The following is a 25,933-nucleotide window of genomic DNA, read 5'->3' on the forward strand; positions in this document are numbered from 1 at the left end:
TGGCCACTTGTCACAACTTTTTTTTTTTTTTAAGGGTAATGCTAGGAAGATTAAATTTATAGAGTAAATTTGCAAACTAAATGATGTGCCACCAATAAGAAAGAAGCATGTTAATCAACACTTAAATAATAATCTAATCATCAACTTCTATGTCATTTAGTTTACAAAATTTAGTTTACATATTTAGTCTCTCTAGAATTACCTTTTTTTTAATGGTGATGATGAACAATAACACGATTAAATGATTGCAAGTATGAGTTCATGACAACAGCAACACCACCGCATCTTTGGCAAGACAATATGATTCCTCAAATTTATTAAAACAAAAAAGTGCTATATTATGTACACAACCACATTTTCTGACTACACTCACGTACTTAAGACATTCCACATATATTTTTTAGATTAAAATTTATCTTAATACATCTCACATATTCTAATACTACTGTCACACCCCACGCTCTTTGTCAATTAGGAATTTTAGGGTTTCTTCATATTGAAATTTATTCACTCAACTAATTTGGTTGCTTTACTTCACCTAATTTGGTTGCTTTGAAACAATTGTTGTTATCTTAGATTGATGTTGATGGACTGCCTCATGATAAATATAAGTTTTTTTAACATTTGGATTTTTTTTCTTTTTTAAAAATCTTAAAGGCGTTTAAATAGTTATTTCATAAAAGAGTACAACATTCATTTAATAATAAATTTTTACGTCAGGTGTGCTTAACAATTTGTGGAATACTAATAAAAAAATCCAAAAAGCTGTGAATTTTTTTGCCACATCCCAGCCCGGGGCGGATCACTTCCCAGTCCCGCTCCACCACCGTAGCACAATATTGTCCGCTTTGGGCTTACCATTCCCTCACGGTTTTGTTTTTGGGAACTCACGAGCAACTTCCCAGTGGGTCACCCATCATGGGATTGCTCTAGCCCCCTTCTCGCTTAACTTCGAAGTTCCTGTGGAACCTGAAGCCAGTGAGCTCCCAAAAGGCCTCGTGCTAGGTAGGGATAGGAATATACATATAAGGATCACTCCCCTGAGCGATGTGGGATGTCACAATCCCCCCCCCTTAAGGGCCCTACGTCCTCGTCAGCACACCACGACCAGGGTTAGGCTCTAATACCAAATGTCACATCCCCGCCCGGGACAGATCACTTTCCGGCCCCACTTCACCACCATAGCACGATATTGTCCGCTTTAGGCTTACCATTCCCTCACGGTTTTGTTTTTGGGAACTCACGAGCAACTTCCCAGTGGGTCACCCATCATGGGATTGCTCTAGCCCCCTTCTCGCTTAACTTCGAAGTTCCCGTGGAACCCAAAGCCAGTGAGCTCCTAAAAGGCCTCGTGCTAAGTAGGGATGATAATATATATATATATATATATATATATATATATATATATATATAAGGATCACTCCCCTGGGCGATGTGGGATGTCACATTTTTCCTTTTAAAAAGGACAATTAAAATTCTGATTGAATACAAATGATAATGATAATAATTTCTAAAACCCCAAATAATGGTTTAAAAATTATAAAAACATTTTAAACTTAATCAATTAGTTTCAACGACCTATTCTTTATAATATAACTAAAAAATTCTTTTTATTATTGAGTAAGGGCGATGGAGAAAGTGAAAATGGCCTCAATGGGCTTTCCTATAATTTGGATATGCTATTTTGGGGTTAATTATTAGGAATTTAGGAATATGGTTGCATAGTTATGGTTCATTTACATTAACATCTAATTGAATAAAAGACTTGACGAATATAAACATAGGTAGCCATACATACATACATACATACATACATACATACATACACACACACACACACGAAAACTTCATTATTTACATTAAAGAGGTGGAGAAGTGGGTTAAGCCTCACAATGGACTAGCAATAATGTGGTTCAAATTTGCCTTTAGCAAGAGTCAAACTTAGATCTTCTCACTTACAAGTTAAGAAAAATACTTATAAACCGTTGTATTAAGTTACATGTTACAAGGCATCGTGAATTTTGGTTTTTCAATGCCTGCCTAATTTGTGTGATGGACCAAAGGAGTCATGGACTTTAGAACAAATCAAAGTCAAATTGCAATAACGGCAGGAATTGCTCGACTGGATGTTCATGTGCATACTAGATTCTTAGAAAACATATACTTTATTCCAAGTGCACCATTAAAAAATTTACACTTTGAGGGGTATATTCAATTGCAATTTGGAGGAATTTCAATGAATTTCTAAATTCATGAATTTAGATATAGTTAATTAATTTTTAGAGATTTTAGGTAAAATTTTAAGTGAATTTCCTCAAATTCTCAGGGGAAGATATGAAATTTGAGAAAATTTAAAATATACTTTGAAATTTCTTTAATTCTCTCGAATTCCCCAGCTTTTTAAAATCCTTTAAAATCAAATTCTAATTGAATACACTTGTAATGTTATAAACTCTTTTAAAATTCTAATTGAATACACCTAGGTTTTCAGAGAATTACTTAAAATCATGATTGAAAACTACTGAACTTATGAAAACAATTAAAATCTATCAAAATCCCAATTGAATATACCCCTAAATTTGGGTCGTAAAAATAGCTGAATTTCTCTCTATCTTATTACTAAGTAATATAAATCGCAATTAACAACTGTCGTTCATAAGATTTGAACTTGTAACTTTTTCTTGTAGATGTGGTCAAACAATTATTAACAATCGCATGTGGCGGTGTTCGAAATGTTTTATACGTGCACTCATGTGAAACTAGTTCAACCATCTAGAACAAAACATCTTTATCCTTTCGCTTTTTTTTTTTTTCTTTTCATTTGGTTGGAACAAAATATCTTATTCAAACGTTGAATTTAAAGAAGATGAATCAAAAGCAGTAATGTTCATATCATGTTTCAGCTTCCAAGGTCGATAGGAAAACAAGGAAAGAAAAATCCCATCAATAAAAAAGGAAAGAAAAAGGATGCTCAAGTCCTTGATCTATCAATTACCATATAGAGGCAATCATCGCATTCAGAAGTTCAAATTTAGCCACTTAATACTATGACTTATTGGTATTTCTCTTCATTTGTAAGTGAGAAGTAGTTTGATTCTCACTAAAAACGAATTTGAATCATATTATTATTAGCCCCTTCCCCGCCATCTTTGTTAAATTTCAGGTAGACGAGCCAAGAGCCCACTCCAACAACACCGATACTGTCCCCACTTAACCACCTGTTCAATTCGTTAGGTGTGAGGTTTTAATCCAAAAGGCCTCGGTATTAGTTAGAGCGGGGTAATTCTATTTAAAGAGCTTGTTCTTAAGCCTTCTGGGCGATATGGGACACTCCCCCGCACGTGAGACCCCATTTTATGGGTCACACGTGAAATTCCACACATCGGTAACCACGTGGAGCCAAGTCGGGGCTCATCCGTTCGCGTGGGGCCAAGGGAGACCCACCCGTTCACGTGGCATCTCTTGGCCTACGTGGAGCCAAGTCGAGGCTCACCCATTCGCGCAAGGTCAAAGGGGACCCACCCGTTCACGTGGATGTACGGGCTCATCCCCTGGCTCTGATACCATGTTGAAATTAAGGTTCTATTATAAAACTAATTAGTAATATGAGGAGTAGCCCAAGACCATATAAGCACATAGCAAACCTTGTCCCTCACCGATGTGGGATAACTCTCAACACGCCCCCGCACGTGTGGCGAATTTTTAAGCCTACATGTGAACAACAATTGGGTGACGTGGAGCGCGTGTGGCCTTTGGGCTTCACACGTGGACAACCTTGTTCTTATACCATGTTAAATTTCAGGTACACGGGCCGAGAGCCCACTCCAACAATACCTATATTGTCCCCACTTAACCATCTGCTCAATCAGTCAAATGTGAGGTTTTAATTCAAAATGCCTCTGTATTAGTTAGAATGGGGTAATTCTATTTAAAGGGCTTGTTCTTAAGCCTTTTGGCCGATGTGGAATAAATGAATTCTAACAATCTTAATGTAGATAATATTTTCTGTAAAAAAAAAAAAAATTGAAATCCCCAAAATGACCCTCAATAGGCTGATCTGATGACCACGACAGGCAAGCTTAAATGGATATTCGACCGTCATATATCTTTTGCTTGGCGACAATGCTTTGTTGCTAATTTCCGATACGAAAGATTTGACTCGCTCACTTAGCTTTCATACGGAAAGGCCTGTTCTTATCTCCTCCCTCTCCCTCTTAAATATCAGTTAACTTGCACTTCATTTATTTTCACAGCAATTCCTCTCATTTTTATGTTGAATTGGTTTAAAAGTGCTTTTTAAATTACTCAAATATTTTTAATAGAATTATTTTTAGGAAATTGTTATTGGCACTTCAAATTTCTCATTCTACACTCCAAACTTTCTATATTTATAAAGTAAAATACACTTGTGAGGAGCGTAGAATGAGATTTTTGGAGTGCCAATAACATTTTCCTTATTTTTAAAATCAATTATTTATAGATATGCAAGTAAATACTAAAAAAACTTAAATTACTTTCTAAAAGTAGCATATAATTGCACCTCATTTATGCACCGTTGCATACAAAATTGTTTCCAATGCAGGACAAGCAATGTAGAGAGAGAATCCATGTTGGTAAGACAAAAGGCAGCGTCGTACGTGGGGCTGCGTGATAAAGATGTTCCTCGGTGGAGCGGAGAAATTTTTCTGGATACTGAGAACACTAGCTAAGCTGATGTTCCTCACGAATGAAGGCTTGATACGTGTTTGTTTATTTTTCTTAAGTGAAAATATGCCATCTAGATTTTTTTGGACTAAAATTCCTAATTTACCCCTAACCTAATGTAAGAGAAATTTCAGAAATTGCTAGCCCCCCCCACCCTTTGCCATTGACGCCGAGCTCCCATCACAGAGCAACCATCCACCTTTATCGTTGGTCGGCGAGTTCACCGATGACTTTATTTTACCATTCTTGCTCATCTTTCCTCTGTGCATCCCACTCTTACTTCGACATCGGCCTGAGCGATGGTCAGTGGCATCTCAAGAGCTTACACCGACTTGCTAGTGTTCATTTTTGTCCTTTCCCGGCTTAATAGAGGAGGAGAAAGAAAAAGCGGAAGAGAGAGAAAGAAAGAGAAGGTGAGAGAGAGAGTGGTGTGGAAGAAGGGAGGGAGGGAGGGTTGGGTTGGGGCTAGAGGCACGGTGGCGGAGGTGGTGGCTTGTGGGGGAGAAATCTGGGGTTCTATTTTTTTTTTCTTTAATCAAATAAAATATAGAGAGAAATTAGAGTATGGGCAACTGCATTTCCATCCTAATATTATATTATTTAATATATAAGCTAGACTATCTCGGACTGGATTAGCTTCAAGGACTAAGCTGGACTGGCTTAGACTAGACTAAACTAGACTAATTTAGTGAAGCGTTTGGTGCAGTATTGGACTAAGGAGCTGGATAATAACAAATTCTAATATTATATTATTTAATATATAAGTTATTAATATTTTATTATGATCTTATCTTTTTCTTCATCTTTTCCTACCATTTTCGTCCCACTCTTTTCCTCTTCTCTCATCGTCCCAACATCTCCCTCTTTTTTTCCTCTTAGACCTCTCAATTCATGTCTCTTTCTCATTCCTGGTCAAACTCCTTATTGATTCCAGTGTCTATTTCTCTATCCTCCCTCCCTCTCTAGCTATGTGTTGTTCGAATGGAACCTCACGGCTCCAATTTTCCCGACGAGTTGCAGGTTTCCTGATATGTTTTCCGGCCAACCCTCGTTAAATTGGATGAAGTTAGCACCACCAAAAAATTCATCACCATCCCTAGATCGAGATCTTAGCTTTGAATGCTCGAATCTGTCATGGATTTGAAGAAGCCTAAACAGGCCGAGACTTCCAGGCCATTTTCCGGCCACATTCGACCACATTTTGGCCTCTATTCAGGTAAAATCATAATCTTGTCACTCCCAGCTTCAATTTGGTATATTTTATATGAAAGTTGGTTGTGAAATGAATCTAAAAGGGAGTCGGAAAGTTAATGATTGATCTAGGTGACCGGAGATGACAAGGAGTCTGTCGGGAATGGTCGTTGAGCATGACGAGGACGAGAAAGAGAATATAGTCTTAGCTAGTCCCATGGTTATTGGGGGGTCTCGCTAAGACCTCTTAGTGAAAGGTTTTGTCCATGCTAGTCCCCTTTAGTCTCATTAATGTTAGTCCCAGCATGGAACAAACACAGTATTGGACTAATAGCTAGTCCAATCCAGTCCAGTCCAACTTAGTGAGGGCAAACAAACGCCCCCTCATTTCCTTCGACAAGAAAGCATCTTATTATTATTAACGGAAGGAAATGATAATCTAATTTTTCTCTCGATCTCTCTCTCGTTCTCTATGATTTCCTCTTTCTCCATATTTTATTTCTAACACGCACTCTTTGCTCTATTTTTTTCCTACTCTTTTTCTAAGAGCAGAGAATAAGGAACAACAAAAAGGAACGAGAAAACATTTCCCTGAAATCGTTGAACAATCCATAGTCTTAACAAACGATATTATCTACGCTAATGGAGAAGGGAATGAACTTAACCTCATAATGAATTAGAAATAATGTAATTCAAATTCATTTTTGACGAGAATCGAACCCAAAATCGAACCCAAAACCCGAATAACATAAACCGTAATACAAAGTGGCTTGGACAGTCCATGGTTTTAGCAATGTAAGTCTCTGTTTTTCCACTCTCCAACCATGCCTTGAAGGCTTAAACACAACGAACTCCACGCACAACTCGGCATGTTTGTTAACCCGGGTAAAAAAAATAAACTTGTTTCTGCATAAAGCTGTAGCCAGAAGAAAATTACCGAACGCAACGAGACAGAGCTCTCAATTTTATCACATCTTTTGTATAAGTTCATTCATAGTGATAACAGATGTTTTAACAAACGTCTTTGACCCGAAGGCACCGCGGAATCCACGCTACCAAAAATTCTGACTCTAAACATGCTACACATTACACAGTCATGCCTTGTGGGGCTGCGGCCGCGGTCGACTTGGGCTTAGCCTTTTCCACCACAATGGCCTGGGTGGTCAGGACCATTCCGGCCACCGAAGCTGCGTTCTGCAAAGCACATCTTGTTACCTTTGCCGGATCAATAACACCGGCATCCACCAAGTTCTCGTACTTGTCTGTCATTGCATTGTAACCAACCTCCCATTCACTATCCCTTATTTTCTCCACCACCACTTCGCCTTCCATTCCAGCGTTTTGAGCTATCAATGCTGCTGGTGCTACCAGTGCCTGCAAGCAGCAACATAGATTGCGTTGTCAGATTTAAAGATATGTATTTGTGCAAATTAGCCAGATGATACCAAATTACGTGCATAGTAGTCTTAAAAAAGAGAATTATCATAGAATGATTGTTACCTTCTGGACAATGTCAGCACCTAGCCGCTCATCTGCATCGACAAGTTTTTCTTTGATGGCAGGAACATATGCTGAGAGATGCACCAAAGCAGCGCCACCACCAGGCACAATCCCTTCCTCTATGGCAGCAAAAGTAGCATTCTTGGCATCCTCAATACGGAGTTTACGGTCCTCAAGTTCGGTCTCTGTAGCAGCACCAACCTTTATAACAGCAACTCCACCTGATAATTTGGCAATCCTCTCAGCCAGCTTTTCTGAGTCATAAACAGAATCCGTCTCGTTCAGCTCTTTCTTCAACTGTGCAATTCTGGCCTGCAACTCATCTTTTGATGCTGCATCAGCGATAATGGTAGTGGAGTCCTTTGAGATTGTCACCTTCCGGGCCAAACCAAGCTGCTCAACTGAGGTGTTCTCAACCAGTAGACTCAGATCACTGGCTTGAAACTCAGCTCCTGAATATATGGAGAACTAGCCGAATGAGTAACAAACTAACCAAGCAACATCTAATTGGATACCAGATGTCAAACTTTGACTTGTGCTGTAGAATTGTAATCAGATAAACGAAGCCAAATCTTTACCTGTCAAAATGGCAATATCTTGGAGGAGAGCCTTTCTCCGTTCACCAAAACCCGGAGCTTTGATAGCGGCAACATTCAGTATACCCCTCAACTTGTTCACAACAAGAGTCGCCAAAGCCTCCCCAGAGACATCCTCGGCAATTATGAGCAGAGGGGCTCTCAACTGAGTGGTCTTCTCCAATAGAGGAATTATGTCCTTGATAGCTGAAATCTTCTGGTCAGTAACCAGAACTCTTGCATTCTCAAATTCAACAACCAACTTCTCAGGGTTTGTAACGAATTGAGGAGAGATATATCCTCTGTCAATCTGTAACCAAAGACAACAACGTCAAGAGGTGATAATCATAAAATACAGTTAGGAAAAGTTGAACTGCAACTAAAGCCAAAGAAAGAAAACACACCTCCATTCCTTCTTCTACCTCGACGCTGGTCTCAAATGAAGATGATGACTCAATGGACAATACACCATCAGGTCCAACCTTGTCAATAGCATCAGCAATCATTGTCCCAATTTGCTCATCGTTCCCGGCAGAAATAGATGCGACAGCTGTAAGAAAAATAATGATCATGATAAGAATGTGGGGCTTTCAGTAAATTATTAAACGTAATGAAATAACCAGACACTCATCAAAGCACAGTACCTTTAACATCATCACGACCCTTAACAGGCCTAGACTTATTCTCTAGTTCATCCACCAGCCCTTGTACCGTTTTCTCAATACCCTTCTTTATTGAAACAGGATTTGCACCAGAGGTCACACTCAAGAGCCCTAGCTTGATTATTTCCCGTGCAAGAATTGATGCAGTTGTTGTTCCGTCACCAGCAGAGTCATTGGTCTTGGTGGCAACCTAAATCAGTTGAAACAAGGAAACAAGGTAAACAAAAATAACCCAACCACGATAACGTAAATTGCGTAACATGCTATAGTATGGTACTACTCTGGGGAAATTACTATAAACATAAAGGTCAAACCTCTCTAATGAGAGCTGCACCAGCATTCTCCATGGCGTCAGGTAACTCAATAGCTCTGGCAATTGTGACTCCGTCATTCACAACTTTAGGACTACCATATTCATCCAACACAACATTCCTCCCTTCAAAACATAAAACGCACATCAATATTCGGAACTACTCAAGTTCAAATAGCATACCATGAAAACAAACCGCTGAGTACTAGAAACTGTTGAACATGCGAAATGGGGTTCTTTTCTTCACAATGCACACGAGCGAAGTACTTAAGATAAAGACAGACAGATACCCCTAGGACCAAGAGTAAGGCCAACAGCATCCGCAAGCTTATCAATTCCGGCCTGTAGCGCACGCCGTGAATGCTGGTCAAAAGAAATTTCTTTTGCAGAGGACTTCACAACGAAGCGAACCCTTGATTGCCTGTAATTCACCCTATTGTTTTGCTGGTGACTCACTCCCCTTCTCAAACTCTGTTAAAATATCACAAAATTAGATCAAAGCGAAAAACCGAAACCGATTAAACATAGTAATCTCCAATGCTATTAACAAGCACCCAAAAACCACAAAAACGATGAACCCCAGATTAATAAACGCTGCATTTTCCATCCTTTCCAACAAGAACCAACTAGCAATCACAAAACTATCCGGTAATTCAAGCTACATAGCTACCAGTAATTCACCCCAAAGACGAAATTGTGAAAATTTAACCAACCAAACAAAACCCAGAAAGATTAAAGCAAATAAACCTCAAATTATCAGAATTTGCAGCCCAAAAACACAATCAAACCAGCCCACAGACCTTAAACCATGTTTGGTTTACAGGAAAATGATAAACCAAAAAATGAGGCACAAAACCCAGAAATTCAAACGGTTTCCCAATAGCAGGCAATTGAATAACCCAGTTACCTGTTTGGGAGAGCAGAGAAGGGAAGCGGAAGTAAGAGCGTTGGCGGACGCCATTGTCAGAGCTTCAAGGGTCGCAGGCTTTAGTGAGGGAGTAGGAAGTGTGAGAGTGTGGATAAGAGGGTCTCGCAGCTTTTACTTTACTAGGGTTTTGCCATATTGGGTTTTATTATTGTTGGGGACAGAGCGACGACGTTCCAGAACCTTCTCCTGCTTCCAGAAACAACACACTTTGATCTGAGGCCCGGTGCTACCGTGAGACATGAGTTTTGAGTTTTTAACTTTATATTTTTAACTGGGCTTATGGATTGGGCCCATCTTCGTGGTTTTGCTGGAGTGATTTCTGTATACAATAATCAGGTACAGAGAGTTTCATTCATATTAAAATAAATAAATAAAGGAAAGCATTTTTCGTACTTTAAAATTTTCATTCTACATTTTTCACAAATGTACTTTTCTTTCCTAATATAAAAAGTTTGAAGTGTAGAATGAGATTTTTGGAGTGCTAATACTAATTCTCTAAATAAATTACTCTTATCGCACTTAAATTTTACTGTCTATTATAAGAGTTTGATTCTTATGCTATTGATATTACACTCAATTTTTCAGCCAACTATAGAAGGCCTATCGAGGGCTACCAGCATCATCCCATTTAAAATATTTATTTATTGTCATTCCTCTCTTGATTTTACTCACACTCCTTGAAATTTATTGTGTTTTTACAAAATCTCTCAAGTTTGAAAAGTTGCTCTAACACTCATTGAATTTCCATTCACTTTCACATAACACATTTAACCAAAAAACCTAAAAATAATTGCTGATATCAGCATAAAAAATCACTTAATGACAATTTTACCCTCGTAGTTAATTACTTAAAAAATTATAAATAAATATAAGGCAAAATAAACAGTTTGTGGGACCATGATTTTCTACGTTTGGAGTAAGGTTGATCTGAATACCGTTACCTCAGAAGTCCAGTCATGGACTCACTAGCTCCAAGTAGAGTTGGATTAGACGGAGCAATGGTACCAACATCACCCTGTTCCAGGGCAATAGGCGAAGTCCAAACGACTCTACTGGTATGACTACACTTGTTCTGCAAGACACGCGATCTAATCTAAATATAGACTCAATCAAATCCTTCATAAGTCTTGGAGTTACTACAATCTAGGAATTGACATGTGCCGCAAGCAATCACAACTCCTAAGACAATATCTACTTCTAAATATCATCTCAGATTCTCCCGGCTTAGAAGAAGGATTCAATCCTAAAAAGGTCACTCTTTACACAATATAAATACACTCATCTAGGATTTGTCTCTAGTAACGCAATCTCTGTACTTTAATTCTGTTGCCCACTGCTTGAGTCTAAAACAACTTACTAACTTGACCGTCGAAAAGCCCTTGGCCGGCATCAGGATGAGGTACAACCTGTTTCAATGAAGGTGCATGTATGTTTGTGAGGCTTGGCTTCCTTTCTTAAAGTGCCCACCCCAATCGTAGGCTTGCTCATGGTTGTTCCTGTTTTGCAGGTTGCTCAACTTGTGTATCCACTATCCACGACGGTGCGCAGATTTGGTTCCAACAGCAGCTATGTAAAAATGTAGGTAAGTGTTTTTAGTAAATTATAGCGCTAAAAGTGCTTTTAGCAAAAAAAAAAAAAAAAAAAAAAAAAAAGATAGGGGTAAGATTGTCGATGTGAAAGTTTCATTAATTAGTATTGTTCACCTACCTCTGATAGAAAAAGCGTTTTTTATAAGCATGTGTAGAGCTGCTTCTGCTTTATACTATTTTATACCAATTTTTTGAAAAAAAAAAAAAAACTTTTTTTATTTCATTTGCTGAACACAATTAAGGCCCCAACTTTTTAAGAAGCTGCTCTTATAAAAAATTAAGCAACCTTAAACCAACCCTTAAATGAATGCTTAAAGGCCAATATCCTTGACATATATTAATTGTAGTTGGGATTGATGCAATTAATGAGATGTTCCTATAACATATGCAATTGTGGAGATTGAAAACCAGAACACATGGGAGTGGTTTATTGAATTTTTGAAGCAACAAGACCCACAAATGTATTTGGACGATTGCTAAAAGCAAACATCATATCTAAGGGCTTTCTCCCCCCGTCAAAACCCTAATGCCTACCCTAGATCAATGACCTAATCATATGATCATACTTACTCTAATTGATCTTATAGTGTACAAGAAGCAAACGGGAAGGCCCCAAAAAAAAAAAGAGCCAAGGAGCTCGTTGAAGTCCCCTTCTAGTGGCAAGTAACAGAACAAAGCTTAGTAATTGTTCTAAGGGCTAATTTGAGGTTGCTTAACAAATGGCGTTAAGAAAAAATGGAGGAAAAAGCAGATGTGAATAGAGGAAAGGGAGGTAGTTGGTCAAATTATAAGGAGTACGGTTTTTTAACGATATTGGCCATGAAAATGTGGTCATGTGGGGGCACGTGACCATTTTCAACGTTGATTTAGACAGAACAACGATGAAAGGACAATATTGATTTGCGGGCTAATATTAAGGATTACATTAATCGATTTTCAACTTAAAAAACCATCATGATTGAAGGGGTCAACACCTTAGCATCTAAACCTTCACATTAGGGATTATGATAAATATAATAAAACTAATAATTTATTAAAAATAGATGAAAAGGAAAATCCGCAAGCCATATGTTGGAATTTTCCTTTCCTTCGATTTTCCATACATAGTCATTCATGCATGTACAATACATGTTATTTTTATGAATCAGCCCACTAAAAATAGAATGAAGCATTTAAATTTCAATATAAATTAGAAGAAGAATAAGAAAGTTACACGCATATTACAAAAAAGATATTTTGAACTCATATCTATAAAAATTACCAAATTTATACGTACGGGACACATATATAAATCTCAACAAACCAACAAAAATTTTAGAGAAAATAACTTGGAAATCAATTACCTCTCTATCACTCCTCATTAGAATTGAAGGAAAACCATGTCACCAAATAATGTATCAACCACAAACCTCTGCCATGAAAAATCTACCAAACGCCTTCGTACTAAGGTAAATGGTCGTGAACCTCGTATTCACCTAACACCGAGATGCGCCGAACCGTCTCTTTCAACTCACATGCGAGCTTGGTTGCAAGACCGAAGGGCAGACACTCGAGTGGCTGTTACAGAAAGCTGAACGATGTGCTATGGCTATCACACAAAATGGTGTCACTTCAGGTAGTACCCCTTCTAGCACTACTTTATGTACTCCACCACGCAGACGAAGTAGTTTCTGAAGGGGTGTGCGCTAAATTGATAGGTGTGCCATCGTTTTAGGGAACTTTAACGAAAAACTTCCGGTACTGTTCACTTTAACGAAAAATTACATTTTTACACTAAAAATTCAATCCTAGTACTATTCACTTTACCTTTTATTTTGTCCTTATCATTAAAACTAAAAATTTTCAAGTTTTTTTCATTAGTTTTCCTATTGTTTTATTATCCATTTGAGTATGAACTAATGGATATGAAATTCTCACATAAATAGATTGATATGTTGAAGATGGTGACACAAAAGACCGGATGTTGGTAATATCATTTTGCGGCTGTATTTATTTATTTAATCAAAATAGAGAACTTTTAATCAACAGGAAATCAATATTTACACCAACTATGAACAAAAGCTTCACAAACAACTAAATAACGCACACCGCTAAGATTAAAATTTATCTTTAAGTCAAGCTTATCGACCCCAAGAGCTACTAAAATTATAAAACAAACCCAAAGCTTAAATTATGAATACTGCCGCCGCCACTGAAAGCAAAGCCACCACGAAAGTATTCGCATGTTTTTTTTTTAATAGTAATAATAATTATTATTAATTTTTTTTTTTTTTTTTTGTGCAAATGGGGATTCTTATGTGGTACACTTCATATTGGTTTTCATGATCATAATAGTCTATTTTTTCTTAAAAAAATTTATACTTTTTAAATTATCTTATTCTTGCAAAATATTAGCCAAATTAGAAATGATTGAGACATCTAATTTTGACAACGAAATTGAAAAACGTGGTGTTCTAAAAAATATGAAATTTCTTGATGATACTTAAACATATAAATGGTTTCAAATTGAATTAATTTTTCGTAAGGATAATCAATGAAAAGACTAAAAAATAGAGACCTCGGATCGTTGTAAAAGAATGCGTAATAGGGTGATGATCAATATATAAATATATATATATATATATTTAAGAAACGATATTATCTACACTAAAGTGGAGGAGATGAGCTTAGCCTTACAATTGACTAACAATAATGTGGTTTAAATTCGTCTTTGGCGAGAATCGAACATAAAACCTCTCACTTACATGATCATAATATTTAGCATGTTGATTCCATAATAAATAAGATTCTTAATTGAGAGTGATTTGGAGGCTTTTAATTAAGAGTGCTATATATTGATATCTAATCCAACGTAATTGTATGAGTTTTATCAGGATGATTACCGCTAGTTGATAAGTCCTTTATTTAGGTCAACCAAAAGTGTACGTAGTGAAAATTCTTAATCAATGACAGCGTGGGTTCAAACCCCGTCGATAGCTTATCTAATAAAATCTATCGTTTGACCAAAAACAAAAAAAATGAAAGGGCTCTTTGTGATGTCCAGAACAATGTGTGAAGAGGCCCAATAGACCCATGGGCCGTTGCCCGAACAACGACGACGTTTGAATTGACGACAGGACACCCAAACAGTCCAAACAATCACAACTCTCTCCCTCCATTTCCGTCGCCGACTATTTCTCCCCGCCATTTCTTTGCCCCGAAAAACAAGCAAAAACCCCAAAGCTCCTCAGCCTCTCTGGTTCCACCATGGCCTCCCACCATCCCCCACCAACCCTCTCGCTTCTTCTCCCACTCTCCCTCCTCTCACCGCATTCCCCATCCCTCTCTCTGCATTCACCGAATCGCCTCCCTCAATCGGTCGCAGCCTCCAATCGGGCCGCTACGTTGCAACCAGCCAGTCGGTTTCTCTGTTTGGAGGGTGAAGGCGGTCGATATGAGCAGAGAGCATCTCCAAATTCTCTCTGTTAGGGCTCTCTCTGTGCTCGTGTTTTCCAGCTTCTTCTCCAGCTCGCCTTTGCCCCGTGCGGCGGGGCAGGATTCCGAAGGCGGCGGTGGAGGATATGATCTCGCCACCCAGCTCATCTTGAGTCGCTACTCCAATCTCACCCCTGTCTTCCGTGATGAACTCTTGAAAAAGTTTGGCTTCTGCATTATCGACGTGTGAGTTTGCCTCTCTCTCTCTCTCTCTCTCTCTCTCTCTCTCTCTCTCTCTCAATTTTGATTTGGTATAGTGAAAATTTACTTTCTTTTGCCCTACAGAGACGAGGATTTGAATGGGGCTTTCAATTTCTCAAAAGATTCAAGGTTCGTAACCAACTGCGCTAAAAAAATGGCAGGTACATACAACCTTAGTTGTTACCATTCTCATCAATTTTTTAATTTTGGGTCACACCGGTTGTAAAAAATGTTACGAATGGGAGGGGGAGAAAACTTGAATGAAATTTTCTAAGCGAAGCGGGATAGAGAAAGCACAAAACTTGAATGAAATTCCATGTTGTAATGTTGCGGAACAAAGTGTGAGGTCGCCGGAGTGAACTTAGATAAAGAGTTTAGGAGGCAATGGGGACATGGTTAACTTGGCATTAAACATAAAGTATGCTGTGTAAAGCATGCTGACACTGTTGCGCAATCTCCTCTCTCTTGATAATTATATAACCATTTCAGTCGGTTTCATTTGTCATTTCTGATCATGTTTGTAGGTGGAACAATTGGGGAGGTTATGGGTCGATTGTGCACAGCCGCAGAAATGAGGATGTACGCTGAAGGTTTATTTCAAACCCAGAAGACCACCTACTTGAAACCCAACAAGAACTGTAATCTGACTGTATGGATTTCTGGATGTGAGCCTGGGTGGGCTTGTGCTTCTGCTGAGCAAGTTGACCTGGAAAATCGAACGTATGTGCCTGTCAGAACTGATGAGTGTCAACCTTGTTGTGAGGGTTTCTTCTGCCCGCATGGTCTTACTTGCATGCTCCGTGAGTATTTCAAACCTGCTAAATGATTACGTTTTCAAAATAACTAGTGTTTAATACTTGTTAGTTGTTAGTGCAGTTCTTGACATCTTAGTTCGTTCTTATGTGATATCTATCCTTCTTCCATTGAATTTTATCTATATCCATTTTAGGCCTGAAACCACAAATGATCCATATATATGATTTCTCTTACATGTCAAGCTAAGTCCTGTGCTCCTAATTTTGTTCAGAACACCCTTGTGGTCTTCATTTGCTACCAGTCTTTAGTCAAATCTCCCATCTCAATTAATATGTGCAGGGGTATTACAATCATTTTGTGACTATTTTCCTAAGTCATGAAGACCCAATCAATAGATGTATGCGATATGACCCTATACCCTGCAAGTGACGTGTTTTGGATGTTCTTTGTGCAAATTGATAAAAATAGGAGATTTGATTGATATTGGTAATGAACATAGACCACAAGGTGTTCAACAAAATTAAAACCATAAGCCATACCTGGACATCTAGGCGAAACCATAGAGACTATTGTGATTTGAAGCCATAACCATGTTTGTTTGAAACATTTGTGTCATCTTAGTCATTTATAAAAACTTTTGATTTTCAATATCAATATACACTCCACCGCTATCAAACTTCTCACGGCTTCAAAGTGGAGATACCTCTATAGACATCTAAGATTGCATCTGAGATGAGGAGCCAATCTTAAAAGGGCTGGTTAAAACTTGAACATATGTGAGAACCCACTGCTTTATTGGATGGTCTTCCACTAAATTTTGTTTGATCCTTTCCTTTTGAAAAGCTATACTTCTGTAATATATAAGTCGTTAGCATTGTTGGTTTTCGTTATTAACTTTTCTCATCTGTATCAATGAAGCTTGCCCAATGGGTGCTTACTGCCCACTTGCGAAACTGAACAATGGATCTGGTATATGTGAACCGTAAGTTCATATTCTTTTTGTAACTTTTGTTTTTTCTTCTGAATTCTATCTACTTTTCAAGTTTCCTTATGCTTAGCATACATTAATATTTATCAGCAGAAATATTCTACAGATACAGCTATCAGATACCTCCTGGGAAGCGAAACCATACCTGTGGAGGAGCAGATAAGTGGGCTGATGTCCTTAGTAGTAAAGAGGTATTCTGTACGGGTGGATCATATTGTCCGTCTACCATCCAAAAAATCCCTTGCAGTAGTGGGTATTGATAATTATCCTGGAACTTGTAGCACTTGTCCTTACATTTGAAAGTTTTTTTTTTGTTTTGTTCAGTAAGCAATCCTTTATGAGATTTGAACTTAGGACCTCCTCTAACAAAGTGGAGGGATGCTTAGACCAAATGGTCCTTTGCCCTTACATTTACCAGTTGTTACTTTATTCCTTCATTGCTGCATGTTTGTACATTTCGACTGAAAACATGGGCTTCTTGATTACCATCATCTGGTTTTGAACAGATGATTCTTTTTCATTAAACAGAGAATCCATCAGTTGTTCACTTTATTTATGCTTACGCGACAATTTCTGCCCATTGCAGATACTTTTGCAGGAAAGGTTCCACAACTCAGGAAGGTTAGTTTCTCTTTTCATGCATGTAATAGAATCAGAGATACCAAATCTCATTTCATTTCATTAGTAACCTAAAATTGAAAAAACTAAATTAGTAAGGCGAAATTCAGCAACAGCGATATGAATTTTGGTCCCAAATCTGATAATAATTATAGGAAACATTATTCTTGAAAGAATAACCGCCAGTTACACTTTTTCAGAAGAAAAAGAAAAACGGCATGGAAGAAGGGAACAATTCCATATTAGGTGTGCGACTTGTTCATCTGTGAAGGAAGACATAATTTCTGATACTAACATTTGAAATATAAATCTTAGAAAATGGTAGAAATGCATCTAAAAGCAACATGAAACTCCTGTCGGAGCAAATATTTCCTTCTACTCTCACGAATAAAGATCTTTATGAAAATTAGTATCCACAATTTCACAATTTGTGTGAGAAATCTTAACAAGGAGTTTTCAGTGGGGGCACTAGTTAATGGTGTTAATTATGACAAGGTGATTATCTTGGACCTAATCCTCAAAACTTGATTCTTCTGAGTTGTTGTCAGAGATACCATTGATTTCTGTGTTGAAAAGAGGGTCAACACTAGGGGAGGGTGGTAGGTCCAAGAAGTACAAGAACCAAGGGTTGCAAGGGTATGAGATGACACAAAAAGGGAACATCTGAGGAATTCGAGTGAAAAATTGTATGGGGAGTGGAGTCCAAGAAAGATGAGATTGGGTACATAGGGAGATGGGTTGTGAGGTTGAGAGGTATGAAAATCCTTGTTATTGTTTGAGCAATAGTGGATTTTCAAACTACTCTCATATAGGCAAGTTGGCAAACTGCATAAGTTTGTTATTATCTTTCTCTGTATATACTTATGACTTGGATACAGCTGCTTGGTTTTGTCAGAGTACATATAATGTCAGTTTGGAGTACTATTCTGATGGCAACTTGTAAAAAAAAACTAGTTTGGAGTATTATCAGGTTAATAGTATGATTTCCTTTGCTGTTCAGTGTAATAAAAAAACTAGTTTTAAGACTCATCTAGGCAGTTTTTGGGGCGGGGCTATGAAGAAAGCGTCTCTTGCCAGAGGGAGTGGGCTACAGAGTAGCCTAAATGCTTAGGCTATTGCCTCAGGGGCCTAGGCGACCTGGGCGTTTGATTTTTTTATCTCTTTTTAAGCCCAAACCCAGAACGGCATGTGAATTAGAGCAATAATAATAATAGTCCAATATTTGATTGTTTGACATGCTTGCTTGATTTTTTTACAAAGTATTTTATATATATATATATATATATTATGTACATTAAGTATTATAATAATTTTAGGAACTGTGAGGCTTTCACCTCACACCTCAAGGCTCAAGGCAATCACCTAGGCGAGGCTATCCATGAAATGCCTTGGCTTCGCCTTCACTTTTTAAAACATTGGTCATGTTAGATGTCAGATAATGCTTTTGTTTTCTACAATGGTCTATTGCTTTTGAGCTTCGAGTCTGATTGTTATCTATGCTTTTGAATCTAGTGATAATATCCATTGTTGTTTAACTTGCAGAATGTTTCCGGATGGCAACTTGTAAGTCGCAATCAGAAAATCAAAATATTACTGCATATGGTATCATGATTTTTGTGAGTGGTCTTACTTACTCCTTTAATATTGAGATGACAAATGTAAGCTTCTAGAACCACGATCAGAATCGTGGTTCTTTAAATTTGTACCCTGGTGGCTATTTAAATTTGTGGAATGACCTATTCATGGAGTACTTACATTGTTATCTCCCTTCTATTATATGTGTCAAACACAATATTTTCCAAGGAGCTAACAGGTTGTCTCATAAATGTTTTTCGCAATGTTTTTTAGAACATCTGTACTGATGAACTTTCTTTGTGAATGCAGGCTGGATTAATTTTCATCCTTCTCATTATATATAATTGTTCTGACCAAGTTCTCGCCACTCGAGAAAAAAGACAAGCGGAATCCAGGGAAAAAGCAGTCCAAAGTGTTAGAGAAAATGCACAAGCACGTGAAAAATGGAAATCTGCGAAAGACATTGCCAAGAAGCATGCAGTTGGATTGTCAACACAGTTTTCACGTACATTTTCTCGCAGAAAATCTACCAAGTCAGACCCGCTGAAAGGATTCAGACAGGCTAAACCTGGATCAGATGGTGCCTTGCCACCTATGCCAACCGGGATAGGTGAGCAATCAGCTGGAACATCTAAAGGAAAGATGAAGGAAAAAATCAACCTCACACAAATGATAAATGCAATCGAGGAAGACCCAAATAGTCATGAAGGCTTCAATCTAGAAATAGGAGATAAAAACATTAAAAAGCAAGCACCGAAAGCACCGAAAGGTAAGCAGTTGCATACTCAGAGTCAAATTTTCAAGTATGCATATGGCCAAATTGAGAAGGAAAAGGCGTTACAGGAGCAGAATGCAAACTTAACCTTCTCTGGGGTCATACAAATGGCCAGTGATATTGAAATCAGCAAGAGACCTCCAATTGAGGTTGCTTTTAAAGATCTAACTCTCACGTTGAAAGGGGAAAATAAACATCTTATGAGGTGTGTGACTGGGAAAATATCGCCTGGCCGGGTTTCAGCTGTCATGGGTCCATCCGGGGCTGGAAAAACAACATTTCTGTCTGCCTTGGTTGGAAAAGTGAGGGGGTGCACAATGACTGGTATGATACTTGTAAATGGAAAGATGGAATCTATCCATTGTTACAAGAAAATCATTGGCTTTGTGCCACAAGATGATATTGTGCATGGAAATTTGACAGTTGAAGAGAATCTCTGGTTTAGCGCAAGATGCAGGTATGCACATTTAGTTTGCATAGTTGCTGCTAGTTTTGTTTGTATGGTTGGTCCATTCTCTAACAGCTTAAACTTTGGGTCCAATGGTTGTCTAACATGATATTGGTTGCAAGAGGTCTTTGGGTTTGGAATTTCCCATTACTATTCGCCTCTTATTTGTCAATCTGATGATGCAGGGTGGTTTTCTAACATTGACATTTCAAGTACAAAGCTTCCAAAATGATCTTGTGAAAATATATTACCGACTAGCATGTATATGTGTGGGAATCTATTGGTTTTTGTTTGATTTTTAATTACTTCATTAAGCCCTATGATTCACAACTTCAATCTCTGAAGCAACAATCTATGTATCCAACAAAATTCTTGATTCCTTTCTTTAGGTCCATTTTTTAAGAAATAATAGGACTCTAATAATCTTGAAGTAGCACTATTGTTCTAGGAGTGGTCTGTAGTAAAAAAAAAAAAAAAAAAAAACTGACATGTAAATGATTCTTAATTCTGAAGTGAATTTGCGAATAGTTGCCCAGCTCCTACCAAATAGTGATGTGGAGTCAACAACTAACTCAAAGTATGGATTCTTGAATCAAACAGTAAAGCTTTTAAGCTTCTAAATGTTTTTTTTAATACATATTTTTCATTTTTTTGTTTGAATTTCATGTGCATATCCTTTCTGCTATTTTTGGGAACAAACACGAAATATGATCAAAATTCTATTTAACTTAGGCTTACAGAACCGCTTTTTTGTTTTGGTCGAAAAGGCTTATAGAGCCACTTACTAGGCAATATCAAAGACACTGATCAGTTTTGGACTGTTCTGCTCTTTTCTGTTGTTCCTTTTTTCTTGAGAAATGCTAAGGAGACTCTCTCAAAAGTGGGACTCTCCATGGACTCTCTATCACGTCATATTTTTTTGGCACAATGTTTTATAACGTTGGCATGGGAATTAACGTTAAATTGTGACGTGGCAGAGAGTCCATGGAGAGTCTCACTTCGAGAGTCTCTTAGCATCTCTCTTTTTTATTTTATCTCTTTCTTACGTCCTTGGTGACATTCTTTTACTGGTACTGACATTAGTTCTTCTACTATCTTTTCTTCTGTTTTCTGGTTATTGTAGACTTTCTGCTGATCTGCTTAAACCAGAAAAGGTCTTAGTCGTTGAAAGAGTTATTGAATCCTTGGGCCTGCAGGCAGTGCGGGATTCCCTGGTTGGGACGGTGGAGAAGCGAGGTATCTCTGGAGGTCAAAGAAAGCGAGTAAATGTTGGGCTAGAAATGGTCATGGAACCATCACTTCTAATTTTAGATGAACCTACATCTGGTTTGGATAGTTCGTCTTCTAATTTATTACTGAAAGCTCTTCGACGTGAGGCTCTTGAAGGAGTTAACATTTGCATGGTTGTCCACCAACCTAGGTAATATAATTTGTCGTAAGTACTAGAATGCACATTTTGAGGTAACTTGTTTATTTTAATATTTGCATGGTTTTCCTTGATGGTCTTTTAAATCCTTCAGAGCATTCTGAATGGTTCACATATATCCTAGACCACAAAGCCTTTCTTTTACTTGAAAAATTCACAATGTGTCCCTACATTTTGGATCACACTCAGATACATTTCGATTCGGAAATCATTTTATTTAAATTTGATTTCTTATCGAAGTTATTTCTTTGGTGGGTAGAAAAGACAATTGGTTATAGGTTGCGGGACACACTTATTTGTATGCTAGCTTTTACTTTTATATTAAATTTTTTAATCTACAATTTGTACTCCTAAATGCTTAGGATGAGATTGATTCCTCGGAGAAGGAAAGTGAGAACTCATGACATTTACTACAAATCTTTGTAAAACAATGAGCATACATAAAACATGTCTTGGAAATTGGGCTACTAAACTTTGTGGACCATTGAAGGAAAAGTAATATTTGAATTTCATTGTTAGTCAGTTTTAAGTAGTTTGTTTTCCTTATTGTCTTTTTTTGGGTGCTTCAGCTATACCTTGTTCAAGATGTTTGATGATTTGATCCTTCTGGCTAAAGGGGGACTTACGGTGTATCATGGATCAGTGAAGAAAGTTGAAGAGTACTTTGCTAGTCTTGGGATTACCGTCCCTGAGCGTGTCAACCCTCCAGACTATTTCATTGATATTTTGGAAGGCATAGTAAAACCAAATACAACCACAGGGGTGACCTATAAGCAACTACCTGTTAGATGGATGCTTCATAATGGGTACCCAGTTCCTATGGATATGCTTCAGAGTGTTGATGGGATGGCTGCATCTGCCGGTGAAAGTTCAGCTCATGGAGGAAGTACTCCAAATGCTGGATCTGAGGGACAGTCCTTTTCTGGAGACTTTTGGCAGGATGTTAAGTGTCATGTTGAGGTGAATAAGGACGCTATACAACATAATTTTTTAAAGTCAAACGACTTATCTGAACGGACTACCCCTGGCGTGTTCCAGCAATATAGATACTTCCTTGGAAGGTGGATATTCTCTTTTTAGTATTTTGGTTCACAAAAATTTCTATTTTTCTATAGATATCAACCATATGGATATGATGAGTGTTGTATAAATGTGTTGAGTTTTATTATGCAAGAGAAGTTAAGACCTTGGGGCATTTAGCAGTAGGATAACCTAAGAGCGGGTGGGGATAATTCTTTGCATTGTTGCACATACATATTATGCTAGTAAGGATGGCACTTATCATCTTTACTTTTCCGCTATACTTGAAAAAGAATCAAGATGCTAAGACGATATTAATTAGTTATCTGTGAAGGCTTAGACAATTAACAATGAAGTATCCATAGGCTTGCCACTGTCACACAGTGTACCTGTTACCCTCAGCAGAGTCTATTTCCTGCAACTGCTAACTGCTATTAAGATTATATTGCTTCTAATGGTTCAACTTGATTTGTTGTATTTCTGGATTTTACAGGGGAGGTAAGCAGCGGTTACGAGAAGCTAGAACACAAGCTGTAGATTTTCTTATTTTATTGCTAGCTGGAATCTGCTTAGGAACACTTGCTAAAGTGAGCGATGAAACCTTTGGTGCACTCGGTTATACATACACAGTCATAGCAGTTTGTAAGTAAACTATTTTGTTGCTTGATTATGCATCGCTTCCTTAAACTCTGATTTTACTTTATGGTCTAGGATGTTTTCATAATCAACTTGCCTCTTTGGGAAGTTACTGGAACTCTGGAAGTCTGGGACATGCCATTTAGATGTATATAATTTGATGAGTAAAAAATAATTTGTTGACTAAAATAGAGTAATAGTCCCTAAACTTGTACCCAAATCTCACATAGGTCATTAGATTATATTTTTATAATTTCTCTTGTAAGACAGTAAGTAAATTATATTTTTATAGTCTCTCTCTGCCCTTTGGACATATGATCTCAATTGACAGTCTGCAACATTCTTAGTAATGCTGGATTGCTTGTGAAAAGAACATTACCCTATATCTATTTGCATGCCATTATGTATGTTTGGAAATTGACGTGTTTGATACCCACATTCATGTCAAATCACTACTCATGTTCGTGTCCTCAAATAATAGCTTTTTACCAAGACATATTTTAGTTCTCACCCCTCCTAATTTGTTTGCATTTCAGCTCTCCTGTGCAAGATTGCTGCTTTGAGAACGTTTGGACTGGATAAGTTGCACTACTGGAGGGAGAGCTCTTCTGGCATGAGTAGCTTGGCGTACTTTCTTTCAAAGGATACAGTTGACCATTTCAATACAATCATTAAGCCTCTTGTGTATCTTTCTATGTTCTATTTCTTCAACAATCCAAGATCATCTATCATAGATAATTACATTGTTTTGATTTGTCTGGTATACTGTGTTACCGGTATAGCTTATGCGTTGTCCATCTACCTGGCACCTGGTCCAGCCCAACTGGTAAGAATTTTTTCACATCGAGAAATTATTAATGGAATGTGTAAATGTATCTGCATGCGTTTTTTTTCCCCTTCTGGTTTTAAGCCATTTGTTGTGTCATGCAGTGGTCAGTACTTCTTCCAGTCGTTTTGACTCTGATCGCAAACTACAACGAGAACAAATTTGTTTCAAGAATAGCTGATTTGTGCTACACTAAGTGGGCTTTGGAAGCTTTTGTCATATCAAATGCCAAAAGGTTTGTAATAACCTGTTATTTCTAAAAAATTATTGTGCATCATCCTTCGGGAAGATATTATAGCCTCTTGCTTTCTTTTATTTTTAGGTACTCTGGAGTGTGGCTAATAACGCGATGCGGTTCACTTATGAAAAATGGTTATGATCTCAATCATTGGAACCGTAGTATAATCTTCCTCGTCATCACCGGTATTGTTTTTCGAGGGATTGCATACTTTTTAATGGTGCTCTTGCAAAAGAAGTAAAATCAGTCTTGATCCTTTCAACCCCTTCCCTCCTTACATGAATGGAGACGCTTGTCTCACTACTTGACCCTTGGAGTCTCTAAACATATCGAGAAGATGACCAAAGATTTACAAGATTGTTGTGTACAGAAGAACTAATATAGTGGCAACCTGTAGATAAGAGTAAACGTGGCATTTCCTTTAGGTAGCTTTTCCAATATGTAGGCTTATAGATAACAGAGGCATTTTATTTATTCAGTGTAGCTCTTCCTCGTAAAGTTTCCTGTTACGCATTTGATGTACAATATCGCTTGTTTCTATATGATTTGTATCCACACGGTTCTGTGTTTTTTGAAATTTCGCGACGTTTGCCTGTACTGTGTAGTGTGAGAAATGTTTGTTTAGGATTGTTTTTGTTGTGTTTCTTTGCGAAGAGTGAGATGAGAATTGGAATGCAATCGAGGAAGGAGATGTTGGTTGAAAAGTTTTATCATGTTTGGATGAGCATTTGAATACGAGCTCCGAGCATGGGTCTTGGGTCCATCCACGGTTTGTAGGACTCAAGGCCTGAGCTCGGTGTTTCAGGCCTCGGCCCCAAGATTCATGTGAAGGTGGAGCTCAACCACTTGGGAAAGGAGAACAATCTTTTGGTTGGTTTTGGTTTGATGGAGGAGTCCACTTACACTTCAAAGGAGGGGGAGGGGAAGTTGGGATTGTTTATGGTGCTGAGCCCTCTGCACCACCATGTATAGAAAGAGGAGAATGTGTAACATCCAAAATGGTGGTGGTGATGGCCATAGCAAGGTGGTTGTGATGTCGGCGGTGTTGTACGTGATTTTTTGTTTTTCATCTTAAAACTCCTGAAATTTTAGTACTTCGAAATTTAAAGTTTATTATTGTATACGCAATTTTTTTTTTACCTTTGTACTTACGAATTTAAATGAAAGAATTAGTGCGCATTAATTTAAAAAAAAACATTTTTTTTTTCTGAATTTTTAGTTTATTTTCTCTATCCAAATGTTGGGTAATTGTTTCAAACTTAAGATAATGTAATTGGCCTAAACAATCTTATGGTCAACAACATTGTACAGAGTAATGATCATGGTTGGTGTTAGTTGTCAAACTATGTGTTGGGACTCGGCTTTGTTTAGTGTTTGGATTTAGATAACTCACTAGATTTGATGTACGTTGGGACACGAAGCCATCACCACTAGCTAACTATGGCTTTAAACACCAATCACATTAAGTAGTGGGAGGCAGATTCTTTGCCCTC

General features: G+C 37.8%; 2 protein-coding genes across 5 annotated transcripts; one reads left to right on the top strand and one right to left on the bottom strand.

Annotated features, from left to right (window-relative positions):
* Positions 1–6,848: 6,848 nt before the first annotated feature.
* Positions 6,849–10,030, bottom strand: LOC103964812 (ruBisCO large subunit-binding protein subunit alpha). The gene is made up of 8 exons (XM_009377791.3): positions 9,850–10,030; positions 9,233–9,413; positions 8,947–9,068; positions 8,615–8,822; positions 8,375–8,520; positions 7,974–8,280; positions 7,396–7,847; positions 6,849–7,269 (listed from the first exon to the last, which is right to left on the bottom strand). The coding sequence occupies exons 1-8, from the start codon at positions 9,901–9,903 to the stop codon at positions 6,982–6,984; spliced, it is 1,758 nt and encodes a 585-aa protein (XP_009376066.2). The 5' UTR covers positions 9,904–10,030; the 3' UTR covers positions 6,849–6,981.
* A 4,576-nt stretch (positions 10,031–14,606) lies between these two features.
* On the top strand, positions 14,607–25,021 carry LOC103956733 (ABC transporter G family member 28-like). 4 transcript variants are annotated; one of them, XM_009368759.3, is made up of 14 exons: positions 14,607–15,119; positions 15,219–15,295; positions 15,659–15,934; positions 16,809–16,872; positions 16,985–17,131; positions 17,465–17,499; positions 19,039–19,112; positions 19,381–20,303; positions 21,418–21,714; positions 22,290–22,781; positions 23,234–23,382; positions 23,913–24,202; positions 24,307–24,437; positions 24,525–25,021. In XM_009368759.3, exons 1-14 carry the CDS (start codon positions 14,893–14,895, stop codon positions 24,679–24,681), a joined length of 3,339 nt encoding a protein of 1,112 aa, XP_009367034.2. In that variant the 5' UTR covers positions 14,607–14,892; the 3' UTR covers positions 24,682–25,021. The 4 variants fall into 4 exon arrangements, with proteins under 4 accessions (XP_009367034.2, XP_048425066.1, XP_048425068.1 ...); XM_048569109.1 differs by having other exon boundaries at positions 16,985–17,127; positions 19,039–19,059; XM_048569111.1 differs by having other exon boundaries at positions 14,979–15,119; positions 15,219–15,263.
* The last annotated feature ends 912 nt before the right edge of the window (positions 25,022–25,933 follow it).

This window comes from the organism of the source record quoted next, unplaced genomic scaffold, assembly GCF_019419815.1.
Source record: "Pyrus x bretschneideri cultivar Hongxiangsu unplaced genomic scaffold, Pyrus_bretschneideri_v1 Contig5, whole genome shotgun sequence".
NCBI classification, from domain to species: Eukaryota; Viridiplantae; Streptophyta; class Magnoliopsida; order Rosales; family Rosaceae; genus Pyrus; species Pyrus x bretschneideri.

Bases quoted from the DNA above. Each gene is read 5' to 3' on its own strand.
- LOC103956733 (XM_009368759.3), top strand. From the start codon at position 14,893: ATGAGCAGAGAGCATCTCCAAATTCTCTCTGTTAGGGCTCTCTCTGTG. The intron at 15,120-15,218 runs GTGAGTTTGCCT...TTTGCCCTACAG, and splicing joins GGCTTCTGCATTATCGACGT to AGACGAGGATTTGAATGGGG. The intron at 15,296-15,658 runs GTACATACAACC...TCATGTTTGTAG, and splicing joins CTGCGCTAAAAAAATGGCAG to GTGGAACAATTGGGGAGGTT.
- LOC103964812 (XM_009377791.3), bottom strand. From the start codon at position 9,903: ATGGCGTCCGCCAACGCTCTTACTTCCGCTTCCCTTCTCTGCTCTCCC. The intron at 8,823-8,946 runs GTTTGACCTTTA...CAACTGATTTAG, and splicing joins GTGCAGCTCTCATTAGAGAG to GTTGCCACCAAGACCAATGA. The intron at 7,848-7,973 runs GTAAAGATTTGG...CCATATATTCAG, and splicing joins AGATATTGCCATTTTGACAG to GAGCTGAGTTTCAAGCCAGT.